We start from the raw sequence: 24,302 nt of genomic DNA, 5'->3' as shown, positions 1-24,302 counted from the left end.
TCCTTTCGGCTTTGTTTGGCTTTATTTGGCTTTGTTTCAGTTTGGTTCACAAAATTTCGTTAGCTTGCACGTTGGGCCACTCCTCCGTTTGGGATTTTTCTTCCCAAACACCCAAAACCCCGAAATGTTATTTTGCCTGTTTTTCCTCATTGTCTTGCCACCGTTTTTAGCGGGTGTTGTGTTTCGAGGATTTCTTTTTACACTCTTTTCTTCTTTTGTTCTTCAAATCAATCTGTCCATTAGGAATGGAATTCGTCTATCATCGTTTTCATCTCCATCATTACGCCGGACGGTTGGAGCGATTGGCAAACGAGACTGAGGTTTCTTAACGACACACACACACACTCCCAACCAGGGATGGCGGGTGTGCCGATAGGGAAGATCCGGACAAACCGTCAACCCAGAATCTGAAATGTTAGAAGTGAGCACTAATGAAACAAAAGCAAGAAATCAATTTTCATCAATCCAGGCGCTAGCTATTTCATACCGACGACCTCAAACCACTCCAATCCGTAATACCGAAATTGACATTCCTCTTTTTAATCTCTCAGTCCGGGCGCGCAATCTGTGGCGACACGTGGGCGAAGTCCTTCGTCCGACCAGCCGACCGAGTGATTAAATTACATCAAGCTTCCAGGGAAAAACGGAAAACTTTAATCTTCCCCACCAACCACGACGGTGGCGGTGCTAGTGTAGTCTCGGGTTGCTGCTGCCCTTCATTCGAATGTCTATCTTGGCCTTGGGTGACCGGATCCAATGACGGTTTTGTTCACTCCTTCTACCACACCACCAGCGCTGGGTTAGCGGAGGTTTTCCTTTTTTTTTTGTACAGAAATTCTCGGCCGTATTTTCCTGCCGAAACTTTAAAGGTGTGCTAGGTGCAGGATTTTGGCTTTAAGCCCATGCCTTCGAACTCGTGTTTGTCTTGAGGTCACAAAGGGTTGGATCTAGCACTCAAGCGGCAGATTAGAGAAATACCGTTTGAGAAGAAAACTCCTCAGTGCCACCCAGTGCCAGTGACGGTGATGTAATCGAGTTCTAAGAGTTTGGATACCTTTCTGGAAGCTGGCTTGGTTGAAGATGGTCGAGCTTGCGTTCAATATTTTCATTACCAAATGACACTGTTGTTGTTTCATGTTTCCGGGAAATAAACCATTTGATAGATTGAATAAATATCGCATGAAGCTTTCAGAATGAGTTGATTAATTCATTTGCTCAATATCCTTGAAGTTATTGCATGTTGATTTTTTGAGAAATGGTATTTTTAATTTTAAAAAATTTAATTTTATAAACGAACACGATTTCTTCGAAGAGAGCAAAACTTAAAACCGAAAATTCTATATAACAATCTAAAAGGATATCTCCGGGAAGTTCAATCCTTCGAATTGCAATCGAATGTATCTACATAATTGCATGACCATTCGTCGATCCTCCACATGTTTTACCCAAAAGTCCTTCGGAAACTTACAACAACTACATACATGTCCAAGCATGTACCGACCACAGTGCAGATGGCCAAACGAACGGAATCAATCCCTCGCCCTGTTTGCACTACGCGCGCTTTACTAATATTAAGCACTGCCGGGAAAGGGATGCCTTCTATCATGGATTATGCTTGCCTTAATTCATTATTTATACTGTTGGAAAAGCTATTATCTAGCCCTGGGAAAGTATGAAGCTGGCTGCAACAGATTCAGCTGCTGCCGGCGATATCGTACACCCGAACCGATCCTTTCAATCATACCACAAAGGCTCGTAAAGATGATTGGAAAGCAATCAAATTAATAATGCAATGTAAAGCTACCATTTTCACGTATTCGTGCTCGCAAGGTCCGTCTACCATGGTCCATGGATGGCCAATAAACGACGCGGGGGTATTCTGCCATAGTGCTTTATTTCTTTTTAAATATACAAATTGAGCAAATGTAACTGTTGAAACAGCTGATTTCTGCACCGGACAGAGATTCCGATGAAAGACTGTAGCTATACAGCAAAATCGGAGTTTATTCAGCATGTGGAGCAATGGAAGGTTATTGGAACGCATAAAACTGGCGATATTATTTTCAGATGCGATTCCATGTAAAAATGATTCTTTCCTATTGTGTGAAGAGTATTATTTGCATGCTTCATGTCCCATAAATCAGTTTTTTTATTTATTGGAGATATCTATACTTTCCACGAACGCCATAATAAACAAAATATTATTGGCGGAAGCTACATCAAAAATTCTTGTTGCAAGCAATTCTTAAAAAAGAATGATTGGCATAATCGTCACATCAATATTTTCGAGCATTGATAAATGTCAAATATCGCCCTTTTGTGATTATGTATGTGTACCAAAAAAATGTTCTCGTTTAAATCCTACAGGGTGTTCAATAAGTTCGAATACAACTTTTCATCGATTTGTAGTTCTGCACTCTGTGTATTCTGTGTATTAATATTGGTGTCAGCTTTAGTATTATGCATAGGCTAACCGTTGCATGTGGTGTCGACTAACTGTCACTTAGTTTGTGAACACTGTGTACGATAAAATAGTGCCGCGATCTTATAGTAAAATTGTTTGTGGGAGGTGAGCAGCCCGGCGAAATATTCCGGCGGTTGAAATCTCACGGGGTGAAGCGAAATTTTATTTATACTACCATCCGTCGGTACCGGGAGACGGACTCGACCAATGACCGTACAAGATCCGGGCAACTGCGTTCGGCGAGGACGCCAGCAGTCTTCAAGGCGGTGAGGGAGTGGATCTGTCGAAAAATTCCGGAGACCGCTGCTGACCTGAATGTGTCAATCGGGACAACTCACACTATTATGACGAAGGACGTAGAATAAAAGCCTTACAAGAAACGTATAGTATATGAAATAACGGAAGCTGCAAAGAAGAAGAGGCTGGACAGATGCAAATCGATACTTTCGCGGAACGCAGATCTGGAGTTTGTGTTTTCCGATGAGGAACTTTTCGTTTTCGAACAGCCGCACAATGTTCAAAATGATCGACTGTGGGCGCCGACGTTGGCCAGCATCCCTCCGTCCCAAATAAACATCTTACCCACGGCCGAATCCAGGCGTGGGAAGCTCCTAATAGTTTTTATTGAGAAAAACGTCAACATAACGCCGCGTACTACAAAACTGAGTTTCTGGAGCAGGTTGTGTCTCCGGCACTTCAGGATCTCTTCGGGAAGGATCCTTCGGAAAGGTCTCATTTTCCAATAAGACGGCGCTCCGGCCTATACGGCGAATATCGTCCAAGCGTGGTGTCAGGAGAATTTGACGGGGTTTCTAGATAAGATGTCGTGGCCACCCAGTTCCCCGTATCTCAATCTCCTTGATTACTATGTATGGTCATTCGTGTTGGCCAAGCAAAGCGAGTATAAAGTAAACACAGTCGACCAATTCAAGATCTTTACATTTCCAAGATCTGGGACGAAATGCCGATGGAACAGGTGCGTGCCGTGTGCGATTTGTTTGCGAAACATCTCAAGCTCGTGATAAAGTACAAAGGGAGGGGGCTCCCTCCTAATATGCCAAAAAGATAGTAAATAAATAAATAAGAAAAAAAAATACTCAAAAAATTATTATTATTATTATTTTTTATTTTTTTATTCATAAGGGACGGCCAGGCCGTATTGCTTCAAAAAATTATATATTATGTTTACATTGTTTGAGCTTGTTTTTAAAGTGTATTCGAATATATTGAACACCCTGTATAGCGTTGCCCAGAAGTAATGAATCATATCAGCTGATCGATCACGTATCACTCATTTATCACGGATGAAATATTTCCTCCAATAAAAATACTCATTTTACCCCAAGTAGCAGTAGTTAGTTAGGCACATAAAGTTTAGTTACGAGTTCGGGCACATCCGATCCATGGGTCCCGCCGATTTGTTCTTCCTCTTGAACGCTCATCACGGTCGATGTGAAGTGCTATAACTTTTATATACTAACTCTGCGCCTTCTTCTGTCACCGTACCGAGAGGGTGCCCCTATCAACCATCTACTTTTCGCACGTCACATAAATCACTGAATGCAATAAATTTATCGTTGAACCTGCTCCAAACGCCTCCACAATCAATCCTCGCTCTAACACACTCAACCGACACCAACATACAAGCCTACGTGTGGTGAAAGATGCAGGTGTGTCCAAATGTCCTTTCTGTCCTTTTACAGCACCTGCTCCGCACCTCATTTTCCATCATTTTATCTCTACCCCCATTGTTGTCGGACGTGCCATCGGGACTTAAAACATCAATTAACTAGCTTCTAAGCGGAAAGCCAAACTAACATGTCCCTTTTATACGACCGTCGAATACCCACCCAAAAACCCGACGTGTGACGTACGTTCGCACGCAGATAATCTTTGCCAAGGTCAACAGAACCATCAACTACCCGAACCCCGAACCCGTCCGGATATTTCTCCCGCTACACATGTTTGCTGCACACACGGCTCGACTAAATGTCGACAAACTAGTGCCAGTTTGTGTGTTGCTGTTTACTCTATTTCATCCACCCATTCGGTTCGGTGGTTAATAAAATATGTACCAAAGCCATTTCGGGAAACGCTAAACGATAATTGGTAATGATCTCGATCCTGTCTCGCTCTAAATTTTCCGCAATGCCGAACCCAACACCGGTGGGAATGAAAAGAACGCATCGGGAAGGCATGTGAAAGTGGGACAGTGTGGGGGGGGGGGGGGGGGCGGTAGCAAGAGTCAATCATAATCCAAACATACGACGTGTACGTGGTCGATCCGGGCGACAGAATTGGCGCAACTTGCCGTCATTTGGTGGAAATTATATTTAACTTTTGCCGTTTTCGAGCTACCACTTTTCTCTCCCTCTTTTTCCATGGAAACGCTGTCCTGGCATGTTTGGGGGAAAAGTGAACCTCGGCACACAGCGCGTTTCAATGAAGTTCTAAATAAATATCGCCAATCGACTTCTGCGCTGGAGAAATATCAACCAGTGCACTGTAGCGCTGGAAGTGAAGAGCTAAAAATCGGATAAATTACATTCAATATAACCGCACACTTGACGCATTTTATGAAGAAAACTTTTTTTTCCTTTCCTTTCGCGCACCTCTGTGACTCTTCGCTGTTTCGCGATCCTATTCATTCAGATTTGCTATGTTTGCGTCTTTTCACATTCTAACCTCACAAAACCAAAGGGCGCCCAATCAATTGGAACAGGAAATAAAATGTGTACCCAATAGCTGGTGGCATTTGGCTTCTATTGGTTGTTATCATCATTATTTAACAGGTGAAAACACCGCTACACAACCGGCGTTGAGCACCAAAATAATCATAAAAAGAGAAACCAAACCAATTCACCGTGCCAAAAAGGAAAGCCATTTTGGGCAAAGTGCTCCATTCAAAGAAATTGTGAGGTTTTTTTCACGTTTGTAAGGTTTGGGTGTTCCTGTTGTTATTTGATTTCTGCTGATGATTGTTAGGCGAATAACAACACCAACCTAAAACTGTGCGAATGCTGCCGATATCTAAACACGACGACATGCGGGACAGTTTTTATTGCGCGTAATGAAAAAGGCTATAGCAGAGTGAGCATGAAAAGCATCTAAGCGAACAAAAGAAAAGCAGTGTTCGGCAAAGTGGCTCTCATCAGCCCCAATCCTTCCAGGCGCGAAAATATCCTGCTCCACAACTAGTGAGGGGTTTCAGAATCCATTCCAAACCATGTGAAATGTGTCAGTAAAATCTGTGCCATGGGGCGTGTATTAGATTTGCAAGACATTTCAATTATCGATCGTAGATAGAACGATTGCATAAAGAAAAGCTGTTGTTTTCTGTGATTTAAATTGAAATACGTCGTGCTTAGCTTTACACAGAGTAAATAGAATACATAGAATGATTAAATATTACCAACATTTTATCTTAAAGCATTCCGAATATCGCTTATAAGGCGGCCTGCTCATTGCGGGATCCCCGGAAATGAAAAAGCAGACTCCTTGGCCAAACGAGATGCCTCCGATGGCAGCATTTTTGAGAGGTCGATTTCTCGTCACGAGTTTCTTCGGACCCCACAACAGCTATGCATGGCCCGCTGGCAGAGCATGTGGGTTGAGGACGAACTCGGGAGGTTCCGGCACTTCATCCCACCACAGGTTTCCCTGCGTCCCTGGTTTCACGGGCTCCCAGTAGATCGTGCGTGTCGATGCGCGATATCCTGGGACAGAAGGACTACGAATATGCGCGGATTCTGTTTGACTTCGCCTAAGAGATGAGAATCATCCTTTGATCCCTTCCACTCTCCCTTCTCGGAGATTCTGTAGTAACCTTACAAGGTTATTGTGGCTGTCGGTTTCCTTGCGTTTTGCTGGCGTTAGGGTTGCCAGCGACTTCATTAGATCACTGAACCAATTGGATTAGGTTTGGACGACATGTAGTTGTCACTGGAAGCTTTACTACTGTTGGCAAAATGCGTGAGTTAGATGCCACTGTAACTTCACAAAGTTGTAGAGGCTTTCGGACTCGTGCGTTCTTCCGATGGTGGGGCCGCCAGCCACAGCATCCCAATGCTGGCAATGATATGGAGTGGCGAACACCACAAAGTATCCGCAACAAAGGGGGTTTTCCTGGGAGTCAGTGTTAGTCTCCACATCTCGATGCTCCAAAGAGGCGCAAACCCCTTTAGCAGACATAGAGAGGACAACATTAGAACCATATCTGGCAGCAACAACATCCACAAACGAGCTCACCCGGGATAAGGTGCACTTGAATTGAGCGAGAAGGAAATGTTCTTTGCTTAACGATCTCCAAGGTCATGCCGGCCATCGAAATGACTTACTAGACTGCCGATACCACGTAGTTGGTTAGTCAGTCCTCACTACGGGGAGACGACGGTCCGGATGGGATTTGAACCCCGGTCCTGCCGTTTTAAGACCGGCGCCGCTGTCGCCTACACCACCGGACCGTCCCCGAAGGAAATGTCTACCTTCCAAGTACGATATAAGTTTAATGAATTGTTAAGCTAGATATAAGATTAGATTTTAAGGAATACGGCATGGGCATCATTACGAAATTTAAAAAAAAAAATTTTTAACGTTAACTTAACATCCGGGGGCAGGATTTTCAAAAAATCTCTTTTTTTCCTTGACTGCGCCGATCACCTCGACATTGTCTGACGGACAACTGTGACCAGGTGCAAGGCATACAACATACTGAAACCCGAGACCGCCACGAGTTGATTAAGGATCAATGCGACGAAAACAAAGTACTTGCTTGCCGGTTGCTCTGATCAACAACTAGGACACAGAGCTTTTATTGGCTACGACACGTTTGAGGTGCTGTGTGGGTCCTGCTCCCGTGGTACGATATTAAATTTGGGATAAAAACGTTTTATTCTTCACCTTGACTTAATTACATGCCGAGTCATAACTGGCGCTACTATCACGTCGTCCAACGAACCATTCCTTAAAAAGAAAAAAACATTGGATAGCTGGCAAAGTGAAGTCTTAAAGTATTTGAAATGAAATCTGAAAGCGCATTGTTCAGGCGAAACGTACCTAGTATGGGCCCCAGTATTCAAAACCAATGTTAATTGCCTTTCTCAGACGTAATGAAATCAGTACACCATGCAACAAGAATGAGTAGATAGTTATCACGACTTGCAATAAATAGAACTGTACATTACTTGTGCAAAAACTAAGGGCTACCAATGCCATAATTGACGTTCATGAAATTCTTTCCCTAAGCAGCAAGGCATGCGCCTGCCACACTGGATCCTATTTCTCTTCCCATTTAACTAAATTGTTCAATGCTGAGAAATACAAACATTTTCCAAGAATTGTACAAAACAGTGGCCAGATGGAAGATTGGAATATTTTAGAAATATATAACAACAACTCTAGAGAGCTACGCGGTTCGTGAAGTTGCAGACGATGACATTGGCTTTGTAAATAGCTTCTTCTATTTACAGGAAACCCTTAACTTTGGTACCATTTTTCACATCCTTTTATACCTTTTTTTTAATCACAACCCCCTTTACACACAGCAAAAGCTGCTGCTTCATAACTTTTACCTACACTTTGCGGAACCGGTATTTGCCTCCATTGCAGGTGAAGCATCAAATTTGTGTTGAATATTCACCGGAAACCCATTGAACCGCGAAATCGAGCCTCATGCGGCAAGATTAACCAGCAGGAAGGGATTGCTAGCCGAAAGATGGGGAAAAAGAGCAGTAGTTGTTGTTGTTTTTTTTTTTAATTGTGATTTTTGCCCGTATTATGGCGGCGAAAGTAGGGTAACCTTAGGCATCAAATCATAGAACGCTTGTACCAGCGCTCACTCGCATCAACACAACCCGCCCCCATTGGACTTTCGAACTTTTCACGCGCTTAAAACCACTGCTAAAATTGCCAAAAGCTTATCCCGACAGGCAAAACCACATGCCCAGGAAGCAAACCTCAACATCTCGCCTTATTTCGACAGCAGAACACTTCACAGGTTAGCTTCATCTGGGCCCTTCATCCTGCTGCCAACCACAGCGTCCGGACGACCGGGTGATAATGACATTTTACCTTTTCGATCTATCTCCAATCCGCCACATCATGTCTCCCAGTATCGGAGCCGCTAATAGGAACCATCCAAACGGGGAAGGAAATGCAAAAAGGAACGATAACGGTGCTGGGTGCGTCTGTAGAAGTTTTCGTGCCCTCCAGAAACCCGACGGCCGTACACTTTGACGGCGGTCAATATCAACTTCCCTGCCTTCGCGGTGCAGCGGAATGGGAGTGGTGAGCGTAGCCACGATGATGAAGCTAACAACGGCAACCTAGTACGCTGCCTAGGACGATTTGATGGTGTTGAATCAGGTTCGGTTTGTTGGATCGTTGGTATGAGAAATCGAAAATTTGTCCGCCAAATACAGTGTTGTGTAGAGATGGTTGTTTTTTCGGAAGCACAGGAAACGGGCAAGTAGTGAGAAACAGGGGCCCCTGCTGGAACATGAACTCAGCACACAAAGGAAAAGTTTCAATCAAATTTCCAACGTTTTTTTTTATTACTTCTTCGTTCGTCCTGCCATCGGATGCCATGTTTTCTATGTCTGCGATATAGATGGTGCGCCAGGATGGGATAACGAGAGGAAGGTTTTTGCATTTTACCCGTACTTGCTTGCTCCTGCTCATTCCCTGCTCATTGATCGCTTTCAGCCGGTGAAACATTCAACTTACTGTTTCTGGCTACACAGTAAGAGGACCAACGGTGCAGGAATCTATCCGGGAACATATTCCCAGGTTCACACGTCACCCCGAAACGAAGTGGAAATTGTTACTTTATTTTCAAAGCATGAGCAAACGGGGGTAAAAAAAACACCCGCCACTAAGGTTTTCCGAGCCCCCCCCCCCCCCCCCCTTAGGCCACCCAGTCAGATTACTACAAACGGGGCAACAGCTACAGGTTCAGGTCTTCCGACTAACGTCTCGCCTCGCCAGGGTACACCATTTGGTAGCAATATCAAAGGCAAACAATAAAACAATTCGAATTCCCCATCCCCATACCAAACCGTTCCTTTCCCTGTGTGCCGTGGGGCAAGGGCGAGCGACTTTCATTTGTGTGTCTCATACCGTGTTTGTGGAAAATGTGAAAAATAAAAGTAATTGTGTTCGACGGTTCTTTTTCGTCCCGAAAAACGGAAATAGTAACGGCACACGAAACCGTAACGCAATGGCAACAGCTGCTGCAAGAACCTGGTGTTAGGCGATAAGAGCTTTCGGTAGAAATAATACTGATAAACGAAAAACGAGCTTTGCGTTGGCCTGGAGCAAGCGAAACGAAGGACCTTTCGGTGGAAAGGTGGTGCAAAGAAATACAGAGATTGTCCTTAAAATAAACACTGCGCAAACAACAACAGCTCCAGTGGCAAAAGTGAGTAAGCTCTACGTGAAAATGTGAAAGTCAAAAAAGAAAAAATCGACCAAAGGGATACCGGGACGGAATGCATGGATCGATGATTTGTCACGTTGCGCCATTGTACCTTTAACGCCTGCACCGTGTTGTTTGTTATTTGGTCGGTTTAACAGTTCCTCTCGCTAACCTACAAAACTTCTTCGGCTTGAAGGACGCCCATCACTACAGATTAGCGCATTCGCGCGTGTGCTTACTGACCCCTGATCCTTTTAGTCAAAGTTGTTCCTACATTCTTTCTCCTTCCTGCGCTCACTCGTACACGCGGTTAAGCGATCGCAAAGGATTTGAAAAATATAAAATTCCATTCCGAGCTTTTCTTTTTGTCCTTCGAATCACTATAGCGATTCGTGTATGTGTGCTCGTTAGTGAGTGTGGATCGATTTGAAATAATAAAAAAATGAAACTTTTCCTTCGCTTTTCCGGCGCGATCGAGACGTTCCTCGAAATATGGCCGCCCCGGTGAAGGTGTCGGAAAAGTTAGGTTAGAAAACCACCAACACTCTCCGACACTTGCGTAAAACTTTTGGAGGACGAAAGCTTAGCAAAAGACGCTAGTGGACATCGGGCGGATCGTGAGGAAGCCGGTGTTGAGGTTCACGTCACTCGACATTCGCGGTGAACCGTATCATGGGAAATATGGAAAAAAAAGGGAGGAAAACTTTCCCGGAAAGCTCACACGATAGGCTTGTGCATTGGGGGAGAAGGATCACCGGGAGTGGCATCGGCCAAACGGTTGGTTTCGGGTGACGGAAATTCCGAATTCCAAATTCCAAAATACCGAAATACATTTCAACCCAACGATTTGCTAACGTACGTACGGACGGACGGAGCGAGCTACAAGTCTGTGCCACGGCAAGGGAGAAAGTCCTTCGAATCATTCTTTTCTTTTCGTTCCTTTGCGTTTTGTGGGCATGCTTCAGACCTGCGCTGCGGTTTTCGGTGGCCACATTTTGTGCACAAACGATGAGACCACCCGCCGGTATGGACCACATTTGAATGGCCACTCGGAAAAAGACAGCCGACAGCGGCGGATCCCAGCAGTGCGAAACCAAAGTCAGTGTGGAATTTTCACAATTTATCATTTCTCCCGTTCATCTAAATTCCTCACATTGCTGGCTCGGGCAGTGGGCACGAGCACACTGCTCCTGGCCAGTCCAATTCTCCAAGGATGCATGCACAACTGGCCGGCGTCGTGCGGAACAATGGTGGGCGAATGGGGCATGGCAGGGTCTCTGGCTGCATAATGATTGCGCGACTGGTCACCGTGATTTATGTAATCGTTTGCGTTTGCCGGATTCCTCGCTACTCTAATGATGGGATCTTGTCCTGTTCTTTGTGGACAGAAATTTTTCATCAAAACCGCTCCCATGGTCGGCGGAAGTTGGGATAAAAGCGACGGGTGGTTGGTTGAACGTAATCCGCCAAAGGGCACAAGTCCTTTTGGGACGTCGTTTCGGTGGGGGTGGGGTGGTTTTTTTTTACTCTTTGTACATTTGACTCGCTTCTGTCTCACTCATACCCATTTTCGGGCCCGCACACAGTATGTGTAAAAAAATCGGGCCCCAATCCGACAAAGTAGTCCAAAGCCCAACAACGGTGGGTAAAGTAACCCGCGGGCCGGAAGAGGCTGAGGGATCAAATCAAGTGTTACCGCAGCAGCATTAAAGGTGGGTGGGGCGTAGTAAGGCAAGCCACAAAACTCGCGAAGAGGTACTCAAATGCAGACACTCTCGGGAAAACGGAAAACCTTGGGGAAGGGGAGGGTGAAGCGAATGGGACGGAGCACAAGGAGCGGCTACAGAATAAGCAACATAAAATATAATCGCATCGACGGAGCATGATGGTGGAATCTACAGTGATTAACAATTTTTTAAGACAACCGGGTGGAATAGAATTTTTTTAAAGTTAGATGAACCGTTTACTAAGTTTTCTAGTAACATTAATTGTACACCAAAAACGAAACACTAATTGGACATGGTTGGCAGTGCTACAAAATGTATAATGTTTTAAAAAGCAAAAAAAAAAACAATTAAACGCTTTAAATTACAATAAGAGTTCTAACCCTATTGAAGAAATCTGTCAACTAAGGCAATACTAAGTTAAATTTGTATTGACAAATTTCTTAGTAGTGTTGATTAAGGCAATTTTGTTAATAGGGAATTACATTATATCATAAACTTTAATATCAACATAACTCATATTTAATCTTGTTCTAACTGAATTAATAACAGAACTGCGGTAGCCCTGTGGTCCAGAGGTTCCGATTTCGTCATTGGATTGAACCCCATTTTGGTCGTCCTCTCATACACAAGATGGGCTATTAAGCTTCTCCAAATGGCAAGCCAAAACCCATGAAACCCATCTTTGGTCGGCTAATATAGTCCCAAAATAGTCCCAGAAGAGAGAATAATTTTTTTCTTAATGTTAACTTATGCCAAACAAAGTGCACAATATAGAAAAGAATCATTTCGCACAGAAAATTAATTGCTCAACACATTAAACAAAGAAATACGAATGTAACGATCTATCATCAACCATGAGTGACAAAACACTGGTCAACCACTGTATTGGTCCGCTTGCAGAGGTGTGCTACATGGTTGGCCAATCACTTCATTCCATTACCATTTGCCATAAACGATCCAAATGGATGCCGAAATCCGAACATTCCAGCATTCCAGTGGCGCGGACAACGACGACAATGGGATGGAATGTGGTCGAATCCACTTGAGAGTCCTTTGCCTGTGACAACCTACGACAACGGCGACGACATTTGATGACGTTTGTTAAGGGAACGATACTCCTTGAGCTAGCTGCAGCTTCCACCATCCCGTGTTTCATGCCATCCATTGTCTTCCTCCCCATTGCTGGGAACGTTCTGTTTGAGGTTATTTATGCGGGTTGGAGGTTGGTAGCGGTACGGCACGGATAGAAAACCGTAGAAACGAAGAAGAGTGTGCTAAGTCAAGCATAAATGTAGCTCGGTGCTGGTGGGAGGATGAAACACTCATCACTCCCTCCCCCCATCGGGTATGCCTCATCATTTCGTGTTATTTGCATCGCAAATCAAATTCCGATTTCCATTTCGTCATTTTTCGGCAGACGGTTAACGGTGCGCCCAAAGGGAACGGGAGAAAAAGAAACCGACAACAGCAAATTGTAATACTAAAGGACCACTTCTTCCATTCCTCGCTTTGCTGGCGAGATTCACTCGAAGGTGGCCTATCACCTTAGGCATTGCAATGATCCATCATCGAGGAAAACAGTCGGTCGAAACAAGCCGGCGAAGCGAAGGGATCGTCGTCGTAACTCCAAACGAACGGAACGGAATCCCATCAAGCGTGAGTACGAGCCTAGCGAAGCACGGCAGAAACGGAGGAATTGTCAGCTCTCTGCGCCGGAAGTCGTACCATTCTGCTCCATCAATATCACTTTATTGCACGAGGTGACTCGCTCGGTCGGTGCTGCCTGGTTTTTGCTTTGTATGCAAAACGATGTCAAATGAGTTGCTGAGTGGGTTTTCTTTCGACCTTCAGTTGTATCCCGGTCGTTGAAATGACCCACAGAAGAAGAGCGAAGAAGAAGGAGAACGATATCCGGCAAAAACCAAGGGATACAGTCCGGACGGTACCGCATTGAGTGAGGGTGCATTCCTGTAAATTTGATGACCGTGAACAGAAGCGTATTTTACATCGAAAAATACGACCAACCCCGAAGAAGTGGAGAAGGACGGACAATCTCCGCAACCAAAGTGTCCACTTTAAAATTAAATAAAAGTTCAACGACAACCAACGAAACAAGTAGTATTCTCTTACCTTACTTGAGACGCAAACGGATGAAGTCGCACAGCTTGGCTTCTCGGACGTAGTCACACTGGGTAGTGATTAGCGTAGACGTTCCTTAGCGCTGACGCTGACAGCAGCTCGCTATCGGACGAAGAAGCGCACAGCATCAGCTATTCGGTTTCTGTTTGTGTCCCCGTGTTTTTGAGCGCGACAACACTCAGCTTGCTGTGTCAAAACAAGCTTTCAAAATCCATCAAACGTTTCGCGAATACTTCAGCCAATCCCAGGCCTACTGGGCCAAGTGCTGCCGTGATTGAGCACTTGCGATAACAAACGGATAGATGGGATAGCAAAGCCAAGAAAACTGACAGAGACACACCGCGAAAGTGTTCACTCCGCGCTGCAAACCCTCACACTGATTTTCCTGATTGATTTGACACTAATTTATCGACTCAACTACGGCAAAGCGTGTTACACTCTGGCGGCCACGGACGGGCCAATTTTCACTTCATTACAAACACACACGCCTGGCCGACACCGTTCGTGTGCCCACGCACAACTTCACACCAGCGTCACCGGGTAAGTGTACATTGTTATCGTGGGCCAAGTAACCAAATTTCTTCCTATCAGCAATAATGGAGAATGTGCCGGAATTTACAAAAAATGTTCTGCCCGTCCGAAACCGTTTTCCTCATGCGGCGCTACTACTACAGATTCTCTCTTCACACAGACACCTTAAAAAGGTACAGGGCTAGTACAGCCGGAAACAACGTCCAGCGCGGTTGACAGTCAGTCGAGGACTATAAGGATCTTTATACAGCGAAACTGGTTGCACGTTGAGAGCATTCGCTCGGAATGTTTTAGCGAGCGGCAAGGCAAGCTCTCTGTAGACATGCGTCGACGACAGCAACCGAATGGTAGCCACGAACAGCGAACCACATGGTTGCCGAGCAGCACCAGATCCCTAACAGTGTCCTTGTGCCAAACTCCCGAGACACTTTGCTCAGTGCAGTTTCGTTTTTTTCGTTCCTTTGCAAGTGACACGGCAGCCTTTGTTTACAAACCGACGGGGAACACGAAGACCAGCAACGAGGCCCACGAGGGTGCCGTTGACGATACCATGGTTATGCCATTTCGTCCTGTCGGAGTGCCACGTGCTCGCGGTGAGAACACTCGGTATCTGCATGTATCTTGCGGTACGAGACACGAGCAGAGAGCGTGAGCGGGAAAGAGCACACCGAGTCATCGCGGGGGAAAAACTATCAACAAAAATAAACACCTTTAAGAAAGGCGTTCCCCGGCCACTCGTCCGCCGGGGCTTGCGGAGATGCAAAGAAGGAAAATCCTTCCGGACCTTTACCAATCTGCCATACACGATAGGTATGGAAATGATGTACGATAAAGGTGACATATTACACTTTAACTCACACTCCAGCATACACAGCAGCCGCAGCCGGGTCGAAGGACAGACGCTTTCCATAACGATTACTTTGTACGTCCGCAAAGTCAACCCCAAACGCCAAGTGACATTCATTCATTCAGCGCAAAGTAAAAGACCTATCTGGATAATTGGAAATGAAAAAGGACACTTTACCATGCGACATCGGTGGGAAGCGTGGTTCCGTGTGCGTCGCACGCTGCTGCCCTAAAAAGGTGTGAAATCTTACGTGTAGTAGGAACGCTGAAAGATATCTGTCTGGTGGGAAGCTCCGAGAGGATTTAAAACGATGATCGTGACAAGATGAATTTATGTTCTTACTCGCGCTTGTTTGCGATGCACATTATTGAATGAGAACCGTTCATCATTCAACAACCGTCGCTGAAACTGGCACTGTCTTTCTGTCGGCAGATTGTCCTTGGTGCCATGTGAGAGGGTACGTACTTGGTACTTTACATTGAATTTGAATTTCTATTAAAAATGCTTCTCGCGAAGTCTAGACAACTGTGTATAATGCGGCAAAGACCTGTAGAAATAGTAGACTTGAAAAGTAATGCCACTTGCACATGCAATGTGGTGTTGTTCATTCAAAAGGCACTTGGAAGGTGTATGTAATGAGTTTGAGACAATAACATAAAAAAAAACAGACTAAGAATGGATGCGTTTGAGTTTCGCCGTTTGAATTTTAGCAAATGCATACCGAAAGCAAACTTATGTTAACAATCTTAAATAATTTTTTTTTAAATAATGTAGAAATAAGACAATACGGCACTGGACCGTAATAATCAAATGTATATAAATAAATAAATAATGTAGAAATATTTTATCAGGGGTTTGTACAACGACTAATGCCCGGCAGGACTGTGCACGACAGACTGAGCTTTACCAAGCTACAGTGGACTGATGCAAAGACAATCCCAGAGTCATTACAATGGTTAGCTCTACGAGCGGCCCGGTGGTATAGGCCCGATCTTCAAACGAAGAAGCGCCGGTCTTCAAACGGCAGGTCCGGGGTTCTAATCCCATCCGGACCGTCGTCTCCCCGTAGTGAGGACTGATGATCGTGGTCATGTCATGAGAATGACACCGAACGACTAAGCTCGTTAAGTGTTTTTATGCCATCCGCATGAACAAAGACGGCATGGTTGGTCCAGACTGAGATGGAGTCCACGCCACGAACGTGAAGCGATTTTAGAACCTTATAAGCGTCGAAATAAGTGGGCTGGCAATGCCATAAGAAATGCGCCAAACGCTCATTGACGGGAATAGTTTGGATAATTTGCAAAAAAAGACCATAAGCGGTATCGAGAACTTCTGCAGCATTATGACGATCACAAAAGATCCACGAACCATCTTGTTGTATGATCATTTATTATTATTTTTCTAACCAGAAACCCAGTCGATTAACTGATAGGCTCAATCTTCGATAATTTCCGTAGCGACTAAGGAGGTGATCAATAAGGATTGTAAAAGACATTTCAAATTGTTAAACAAACTGTCCTCTGCTACTAACAGACATCTCCATCGATCGCCAGGCCGCTTTTAGATTAAGCTCATTCGGATCGCGGCTCAGCACCCACACGTAATGACAACGCATTACCTTCTCCGGATCTCCTTCGATCAGCACACCTTGACTGTCCCGAACACACATTACTTGCTGTGTTTGGAAGGACACTATCAGTACCGGGCCGTGTTCTATTACTTTGCCCATTGTAAGCTCAACGTTCTCGATATCTAAAATCTTCGAATCCAACAGATAACCGGCTGCTTGAGATTGTGAAATTGTTAACGCAAGGATGCTGTACATGCTTTCAAAGCACCAATCTTGCAAAATTTCTAGCTCCCCTGTACTATGGCCTCGAGCAGGTTCGGACTAATGTCACTTTCGCAGAACCACAGAAACCGTTTCTGGTCAAAGCTCGGATCAATCTTGCATATTTCGGTCAGCGTCTCTGAAAGTTCCGTCTTCGAAAATATATTTCCCATAACTTCACTCACCTTATCCGCCAGAAGCCGGGACACTCGAATGATCGGGTTCGTTGACTCGTCGTATTTTTTTCCCACGCTTGATAAAACTTGCTGTCTTTATGTAGCTCCAACTCGGTTGTCTTTGTGTTTGGTTCCACCACTCGCGAAGAATCGGACGCGTTCGACACTTCTACACGTTTGCGCAACTTTTCCGGACTTCGATAAACACGGGATTCGATACTCTGGCTATCCATCTCGTCTCGGACCATTTTTGCTGTCTTACTTATTCCTCGAAATGCACTAGACTGACTCAGTATCTGTCCCTTTGTTTTTAATTTCTCACCAACTCCATGTGCCGTTTTGCTTAACTCCTCACCAAGCTGACCAACATTTGTCTTGGCAGCCTCTCCAAGTGCTTCCGTTATGCGGCATCGTATTTTGTTCAGATTTTCGTTTAACATAACACCACTCTTCGAAGCCTCCGATTCGATCGCGTTAAACTTTCGGCGGGCTACCTTCAGTGTATCCGATCGTTCGAGTTTCTGCGCTTCTTTACGAAACTTTTTCAAGCTTTGCTTCATGTCTCTGTTCTTTTCCATTTCATGTTTGATGTTTTTGATGACTTGTGCGAAAAGCCAGGTCTTCGAGTTGAGTAATTGCGTTGCGAGTGTGTAACCACTCCAAATGCATGAGTGTATGATGCCGATGGTACTATGGCACCGATCACAGGGAACTGTAGAATGTTTGGTTCGTTGCGGATCTGTCCGAAGCCGTAATAGTATACTAACGATTGCACAGTTTTTACGCACAGTACACTGACACTTACACTGTATGAGGTAGGTAACATGACGCTAATCTAATACAGGTTTTGGGACTACAGATTTCGGTACTTTCCTAAACTTCAATCATTAGTTGTTTGGCGTTCCAGATTGTTGAATTCTTGTATTGTACAAACTCACTTCACTACATAACCATATTTAATATCGCTTTGGAAGATTTTTTCTACTAATATTATGCTTTTCCAGTTTTTATCTGCTCCGCACACTACAGCAAGCGAGCAAAACGATTTTCCGTTTGTGCACTGTATTTTAACAGCACTATTTAGCACACAAACAGTTTGTACTAAAACGAAGCATTCCACGACACGCTATAACCGTGCTGCCTGCCACAACAATTGACAGCTCGCTTTGAACAACAAATTGGACGATAAACAAAAAGGTCGTGTTTGTGAATCGAAATTTTGCCGCTCCCTCCTGCGTTTGTGTTGTTAAGTTTTTTGATGTGGAAATTTACACTATGGAACGTACTGGCGATAGCCTTCGGCATAGGCGTAAGCGCCGAATTTTCCGACATTTTCGACGAGGAACTGTTTATAAAGCCACTGCCGGATAAATTCGTTTACAGCTATTTCCAGTTCACAACCCGCTGGGAGCTGGGCAAGAACGATAGTCGTACGTAAATATCTTTTGCTGTAGAAAAAAAGCTTACGAAGCTCATGAATTGTTTAATTCTTTTTTTTTCCAGTGCTCCATACCAACTTAGTGCCACGTCCTTTAGCAGAGTTGTTCTATCATTTTGGCGTTCAGGAGCTACATCTTAGCTTCACGTACGGTTTGTGGCGATACGAATCCTGGGGCTATCCCGTAACCGATGCCGGACCAGGCGCAGAAGTATGGGCCTGGTTTGAGCCCACAACCGACCGTGCATCGGTTGATCACCGTTGGAAGATGCTCTGTGGTACGCTTTCCGGTCTTTTCTGTGCATCGTTAAGCTTCATCGATCCAAGCAACACGTACGAACCGGTTTATACGTTACGTCCGCAAACACATCACTTTCCGGGCCAAGCCGAACCGATCCTGCGCTATGCAGCCTTGCCGCGGGAAATTGTGTGCACAGAAAACTTAACACCATGGGCAAAACTTTTGCCCTGTCGTTCGAGGGAAGGTTTGGTGTCGTTGCTTGTGCCGGACAGTATTTACTCGAGCAACTATCACTCGCTCGGTGTGCACATGCGGAAACTCTGCGCTAATGCGGAATGTAGCGAGTTTCAGTTGGAAGTGAAGCAAACAGTTAGTGTTGTGCAGGATTTGCGACTATTTGGCGGCCCTAACTGGTCCATCCGCAAGCTGTTCGGTCAGGGAATGGAGGGTTCGTGTGCACTTGCAACTACCAGCAACGTGTACGTCGACGTTACAGACAGCAATGGTGCCATCGATGTATCACAAAAGGCCGATGAGACGATTCTATCGATACGCGGTGGTGCCCGGACGGAACTTCAACGCTTCGACGTAAAGCAGTTCGAAGCGATCATGGCAAAGGGCCGTCGAGCGATGTTTAACGTGGCAGTAATGGACAAACGGGATCCGAATGTGATTATCGTCGCTGGGCCACCACCGATATTTGCCAAACGATTCATTCTGGGCGTTGGACAGGAACGAGGCAAAATCGTTACACACATCACAAACGCTCACTGGGGAGCGTTGGATTTGATTGTGTTCGAAAACATTCCCTGGTTTGTGCCAATTTATCTGCACACGCTCACGATCCGACAAGGCAGCGAACGGATCCAGCCAGCCTTCCTGCATTATACACCCGGTGTTCAGAGGGAGCGTCCGTACGGACTAGAGGTAGCGTTCCGCATACCAGCCCGTTCCACCGTTGAACTTTCGATCGATTTCGATTACATCTTTCTCAAGTGGCAAGAGTACCCACCGGATGCGAATCATGGTCATTACATTCCATCATCGATTATCTCGCTGCTATTGCCCTCGGCACGCAATTACACCTCTATTCCTCGGGAGGCCGCACTCTTCCGTGATTCGTTCAACGCCACACAGCTGGCGGGATACTTTCTGCAGGTACGAACCGAATCGTTGCTACTTACGCTGCCAACACCGGACTTTAGTATGCCGTACAATGTGATTTGTTTGGCGTGTACGGTGGTAGCGCTCGCTTTCGGCCCAATACACAACATCTCGACCAAGCGTATCGTCGCAAAGGGTAAAGAAACATCCAAGACATCGCTCGGGAAGAAGGTGAAACAATTTTTCAAAATCAAATCGGGTCGAACTGCAAAACAAGCCAAAGACGAGCAGACCGCTAGCACAGAAGACTTGAATGCGCCCGATACGGAATAATGCGGAAGAATAGCCACTAGTCATTAATTGGGCATTACAGTACTGGAAAAAATAAATCATACACGCTCAACAAGAATGCTTTTTAGTTTCCATGTTTACTATTTTTAAAATTAAAAAGTTAAAGTAGTTAAAGTAGTAGTTAAGGTGGTGTAGGCCGCGTACCTCGGGGCCTTGATCTTATATTTTCTAGGTAAGTTGCTCTTTTGAAAACTGACCTGCAAATGAGTTTTTTTTTTCTATAGGAAAATGATTCCAAACATACATCGAAAATACAACTTTTTTGTTATACGAAGTAAACGAGATGCGATACGAATACGAAAACGAAATACGAATGTATCTTATAAATCTTACCCGTGAATAACTACCGATCGCTGTAACTTCTTCTTGGCTTAACAACCGTAAGGTCACGCCAGCCATCGAATGACTTACTAGACTTACTACCACGTAGACACAGATACCACGTAGTTGGATAGTCAGTTCTCACACCGGGCGCTGGATATTAAAACAACTAAGAATTTTTGGTGTTATTCAGACTACCAAGTAGACAACACATTGCTCTCCAGCAAAATTGCCTATTTTAAAGGCTTTGAAATCAGCATAGAGGAAAATCGATTCTATGTACAAAAGCGAAAGTATGCGCCGTTGATTGGAAGGGGTGCTAAAGGCAAAGGGTAATTATACTAAATACTGAGAATTGTAAAATGTAATCTGAAAGTTGATATAAACATGATTTATGAATAAGAAACCTGATGTATGATTTATTTTGCACACCCCGAATCAATCTGTTTACTGGAGAGAGGCAAATTAAGTCTCAGAGTCTCAAAGCCTCTATAAATAAACGAAAAAAATCGTTTTAATGAAATAACAGGTATATTGAAAAATATATGCATAACCTGCACACCTTTACGGTTTCTAACTTAGGGCTGATAAAAACCTAGGGTAATAACTTTCACCCAAATGATGAAAGCGTATGATTTATTTTGTCCAGTACTGTAACTGCCTTTCTTTGCCATCCAAAAAATAACCAAATTCTCAGATGGTTATATCCGTACATATCCTAATAAATGTATTTTATTCAAACAGTAAAGGTGACCACTTACGACGGGCCACTTAGTCTTATGTATATGTAGCGCATCATGCCACGCACGACCTTTAAGCCTAGTACACCCGATCCTGGTAGCTGTTGTCCTGCGGTTTAGCCTGCATATTCACCATCTGCTGCTGGTAGTGGCGTATGTGTCCCGGCCGTCTCGGCGGTGTCAGATACTCAAACATGCTCTGCGTGTGTTGCGACAGCATTTTGCTCAAATCACACGGCATCGGGTCCGTCCAAAAGAAGTCGTGATTCAGTGCCGTGTCCGCATCGATACGCTTTTTCGGGTCCAACATTAGCAGATAATCGAGCAGATCGATACCGTGCGGGTCCTTCACGTACGGACGCAAGCGCTCACGCACCTTTCGCTTGTGACCCATCGGTAGCTCCATCTTGTGGAACAGCTCCAGATTCTCCACATCCGCCCATACATCGTTCGTGAACGAACCGCACAGCTGCGAAATGAGAATGAGCTGCTGCTGTTCCGTCGCACCTTGCATGATCGGAGAGCGGGTCCACATTTCGGCCATGATACAACCGGCACCCCACATATCGACCGGTGGACCGTAGTTACGATCGCCCAGCAGCAGTTCCGGCGGGCGGTACCAAAGCGTCACTACACGGTTGGTGTATCGATTCGGTAAACCGTTCTTTGATACGCTGTATGCACGTGCGAGTCCAAAGTCGGCCAACTTAAGGACGCCATTCTTCGTTATCAGTACGTTTGCTGCCTTCATGTCGCGGTGGAGGATCTGGACGAAGGAAGAACAAAAAAGATTGGATGAGGAAATCTGACTTCACTTCAAACAAATGATTCCCCTCTTTACCTTATTGCTGTGAATGTAGTAAAGTCCGTTGAGCAGTTGCTGCATAACCTTCTTAATTTCACCCAAATTAAACTTCACATTGATATTGGACAGCAACCCAGCCAGATCGTGCTCGCAAAAATCAAACACAAGATAGAACGTGGACCGGTAACGATTCTGTACGGTGGCCTTGGTACGACAAATCTCGATCAGGTTCACCACATTCTCGTGTTTAAGCAGCTGTAGGATGCGAATTTCACGCAACGCGGTAATTGGAAACTAAAACAAACCCAAAACGGAACCAATTAGATTTGTTGCCCGGATGTCGTCCGGTGGTGGTACTTACCCCTTCCTTTTCATTTTCCATCAGCACCTTCTTGAGCGCTACAAACTTTTTGGTTGATTTCTTTTCCCTTGCCTTAAACACCTCACTAGGGCATCGGCATGAAAAGTTTTTTTTTTAAAGAAAATAGCGTACTGTTGAATAGGAAACAAATTCGCACCATATCCGCCAACCACTCACCCGAAAGTTCCCTGACCGATTTTCGTCACCTTCTCGTACTTGCTGGACTCATCGCAGTAGGGGAAGTCGTAGTTTTCGATGTACTTCTGCTTTTCTGCCAGGCTTAGCATGGTGCTCGAGGTCGACATTTGTCCGCTGGTGCTGGAATGTTCAGCTGCACTCATGCTATTCGCAACAAGAGTGATAAAAACGCACTTTTTCTTTAATTTTGTCTGCAAATCTCAAACCTTTTGTACGTGTTTTGGTTGTTGTTTGTGTTAGCAATAGTGATGGACGAATGGAACGATTGTTCCGACGGGTGTCAAATAATTGACAACTATCCGCTCCGTTGCGTGTCGGAATGGATGCTCCGGATGGAGTTGTAATTTTTGTAGCTTTTTGTATATTTACAACCCGTTTTGAATAAAATTACATATGATATGAAAGAATGAGGATACAGCTTTTCTTTATTATTCTCTACGAAACAAAAATTACCAAAATGCTTAAAAATCCTTTTTCCAATTTTAGTACACCAACACAAATCCAAATTGACCGTTCTTTCAACGGTTTAATCCGGAAAGGAAAGGGAAACCTGGAAAGGGCCACAAAAACGGTATTGATTTTCACCATCAGTTCCACCTTTGTTGTTGCAGGACGATCTATTAGACTCACATTCAACTGCGCTCCAAACTCTAGTGATCCAAGGAATGACTATCCTTTCCAGCATCCTGATGTTCCTAATCCTGAGGACAAGGATGTCAAAGAAGACCGGTGTCATCACGTCCCCTTCTGACGACAAGCACCCGAACACCATCACCTGGTGGGAAAATTTGGTATGTAGAGCAAATAAGAGAGTCTGTCCCATTGCCACAGTCCAAACTAATTTGATCAGAATTAGACAATCGGCTAGACGCTCAGTGGCCAACCCTAAATAACCTTACAAGTTGCCCAGGAAACCTGTGCTGCAGCTCTCCCCGATCTCTGGTGACTTGAAGTTGATGACCAGGATGTTCGTCGAGTTCAAGGTATCGCCGGCAATTCTGCAAGTTCTACTGCAGAGTGAAGAAATAATTGATCTTGTTCCGATAAAAACAAACTCGACAAAATCTGAAGCACGAAATCTGCAGAAGACCATAGGGTACAGGATCTTAGAGGCCGAGAGTGATAATGAATTGTGATGGCTCGAAAGCAGTTAGCACAGGTCTATTTGCACATTCAGTGCCATGCACACAGTTTCCGCTGGTCCCGCTATATTTCTTTCATTTCGAAACAATTGCCATAATCACATAATTTACACAATTATTAGTTTTATTCTGTAAGAGCAGTTCCATTTCATACTTTCAGTTTCATTTCGGTCACACGGGACCACGGAACCTATTCTGGATCTACCACCCTAAATTTTCAACAGTGCACTCTAGCCACGAGATAAAGCTTCTCTGTTACAGTTTCATCCTGTATTCGCAAACATTGCTACGCCGAGTAACAAACAGTTTAACGTGTTTTTACTGCCATCCTAAAAAAAAACACTAAGCTTCTCTTCTACACCTCGTCAATGCTGATTAGTGTTATGTACTTAACATACACACACACACACACACACTTTGGACTTTCGTTTGTTAAGTAAGGAATAGTTTCGAAAAACTCACGCACTTA

General features: G+C 44.7%; 3 protein-coding genes and 1 pseudogene across 3 annotated transcripts in view; 2 read left to right on the top strand and 2 right to left on the bottom strand.

Moving 5' to 3' along the window:
• LOC126565137 (40-kDa huntingtin-associated protein) overlaps nt 1–24,302 on the top strand; it is a 342,010-nt gene that overhangs the window by 11,606 nt on the left and 306,102 nt on the right. The gene's annotated exons all lie outside the window — the stretch shown is intronic.
• Nucleotides 16,630–17,958, bottom strand: LOC126560611 (mitochondrial import inner membrane translocase subunit TIM44-like; annotated as a pseudogene).
• On the top strand, nt 18,391–20,250 carry LOC126564388 (GPI transamidase component PIG-T). Its single transcript, XM_050221421.1, has 2 exons — nt 18,391–18,562; nt 18,636–20,250. Exons 1-2 carry the CDS (start codon nt 18,391–18,393, stop codon nt 20,246–20,248), a joined length of 1,785 nt encoding a protein of 594 aa, XP_050077378.1. The 3' UTR covers nt 20,249–20,250.
• Nucleotides 21,407–22,904, bottom strand: LOC126564804 (cyclin-dependent kinase 9). Its single transcript, XM_050221917.1, has 4 exons — nt 22,671–22,904; nt 22,494–22,578; nt 22,169–22,426; nt 21,407–22,093 (listed from the first exon to the last, which is right to left on the bottom strand). Exons 1-4 carry the CDS (start codon nt 22,832–22,834, stop codon nt 21,407–21,409), a joined length of 1,194 nt encoding a protein of 397 aa, XP_050077874.1. The 5' UTR covers nt 22,835–22,904.

Source organism: Anopheles maculipalpis, chromosome 3RL (assembly GCF_943734695.1).
Source record: "Anopheles maculipalpis chromosome 3RL, idAnoMacuDA_375_x, whole genome shotgun sequence".
Lineage (NCBI taxonomy): Eukaryota > Metazoa > Arthropoda > Insecta > Diptera > Culicidae > Anopheles > Anopheles maculipalpis.
Note: the sequence above shows the minus strand (reverse complement) of the source record. Positions and strands in the feature narration are given on the sequence as shown.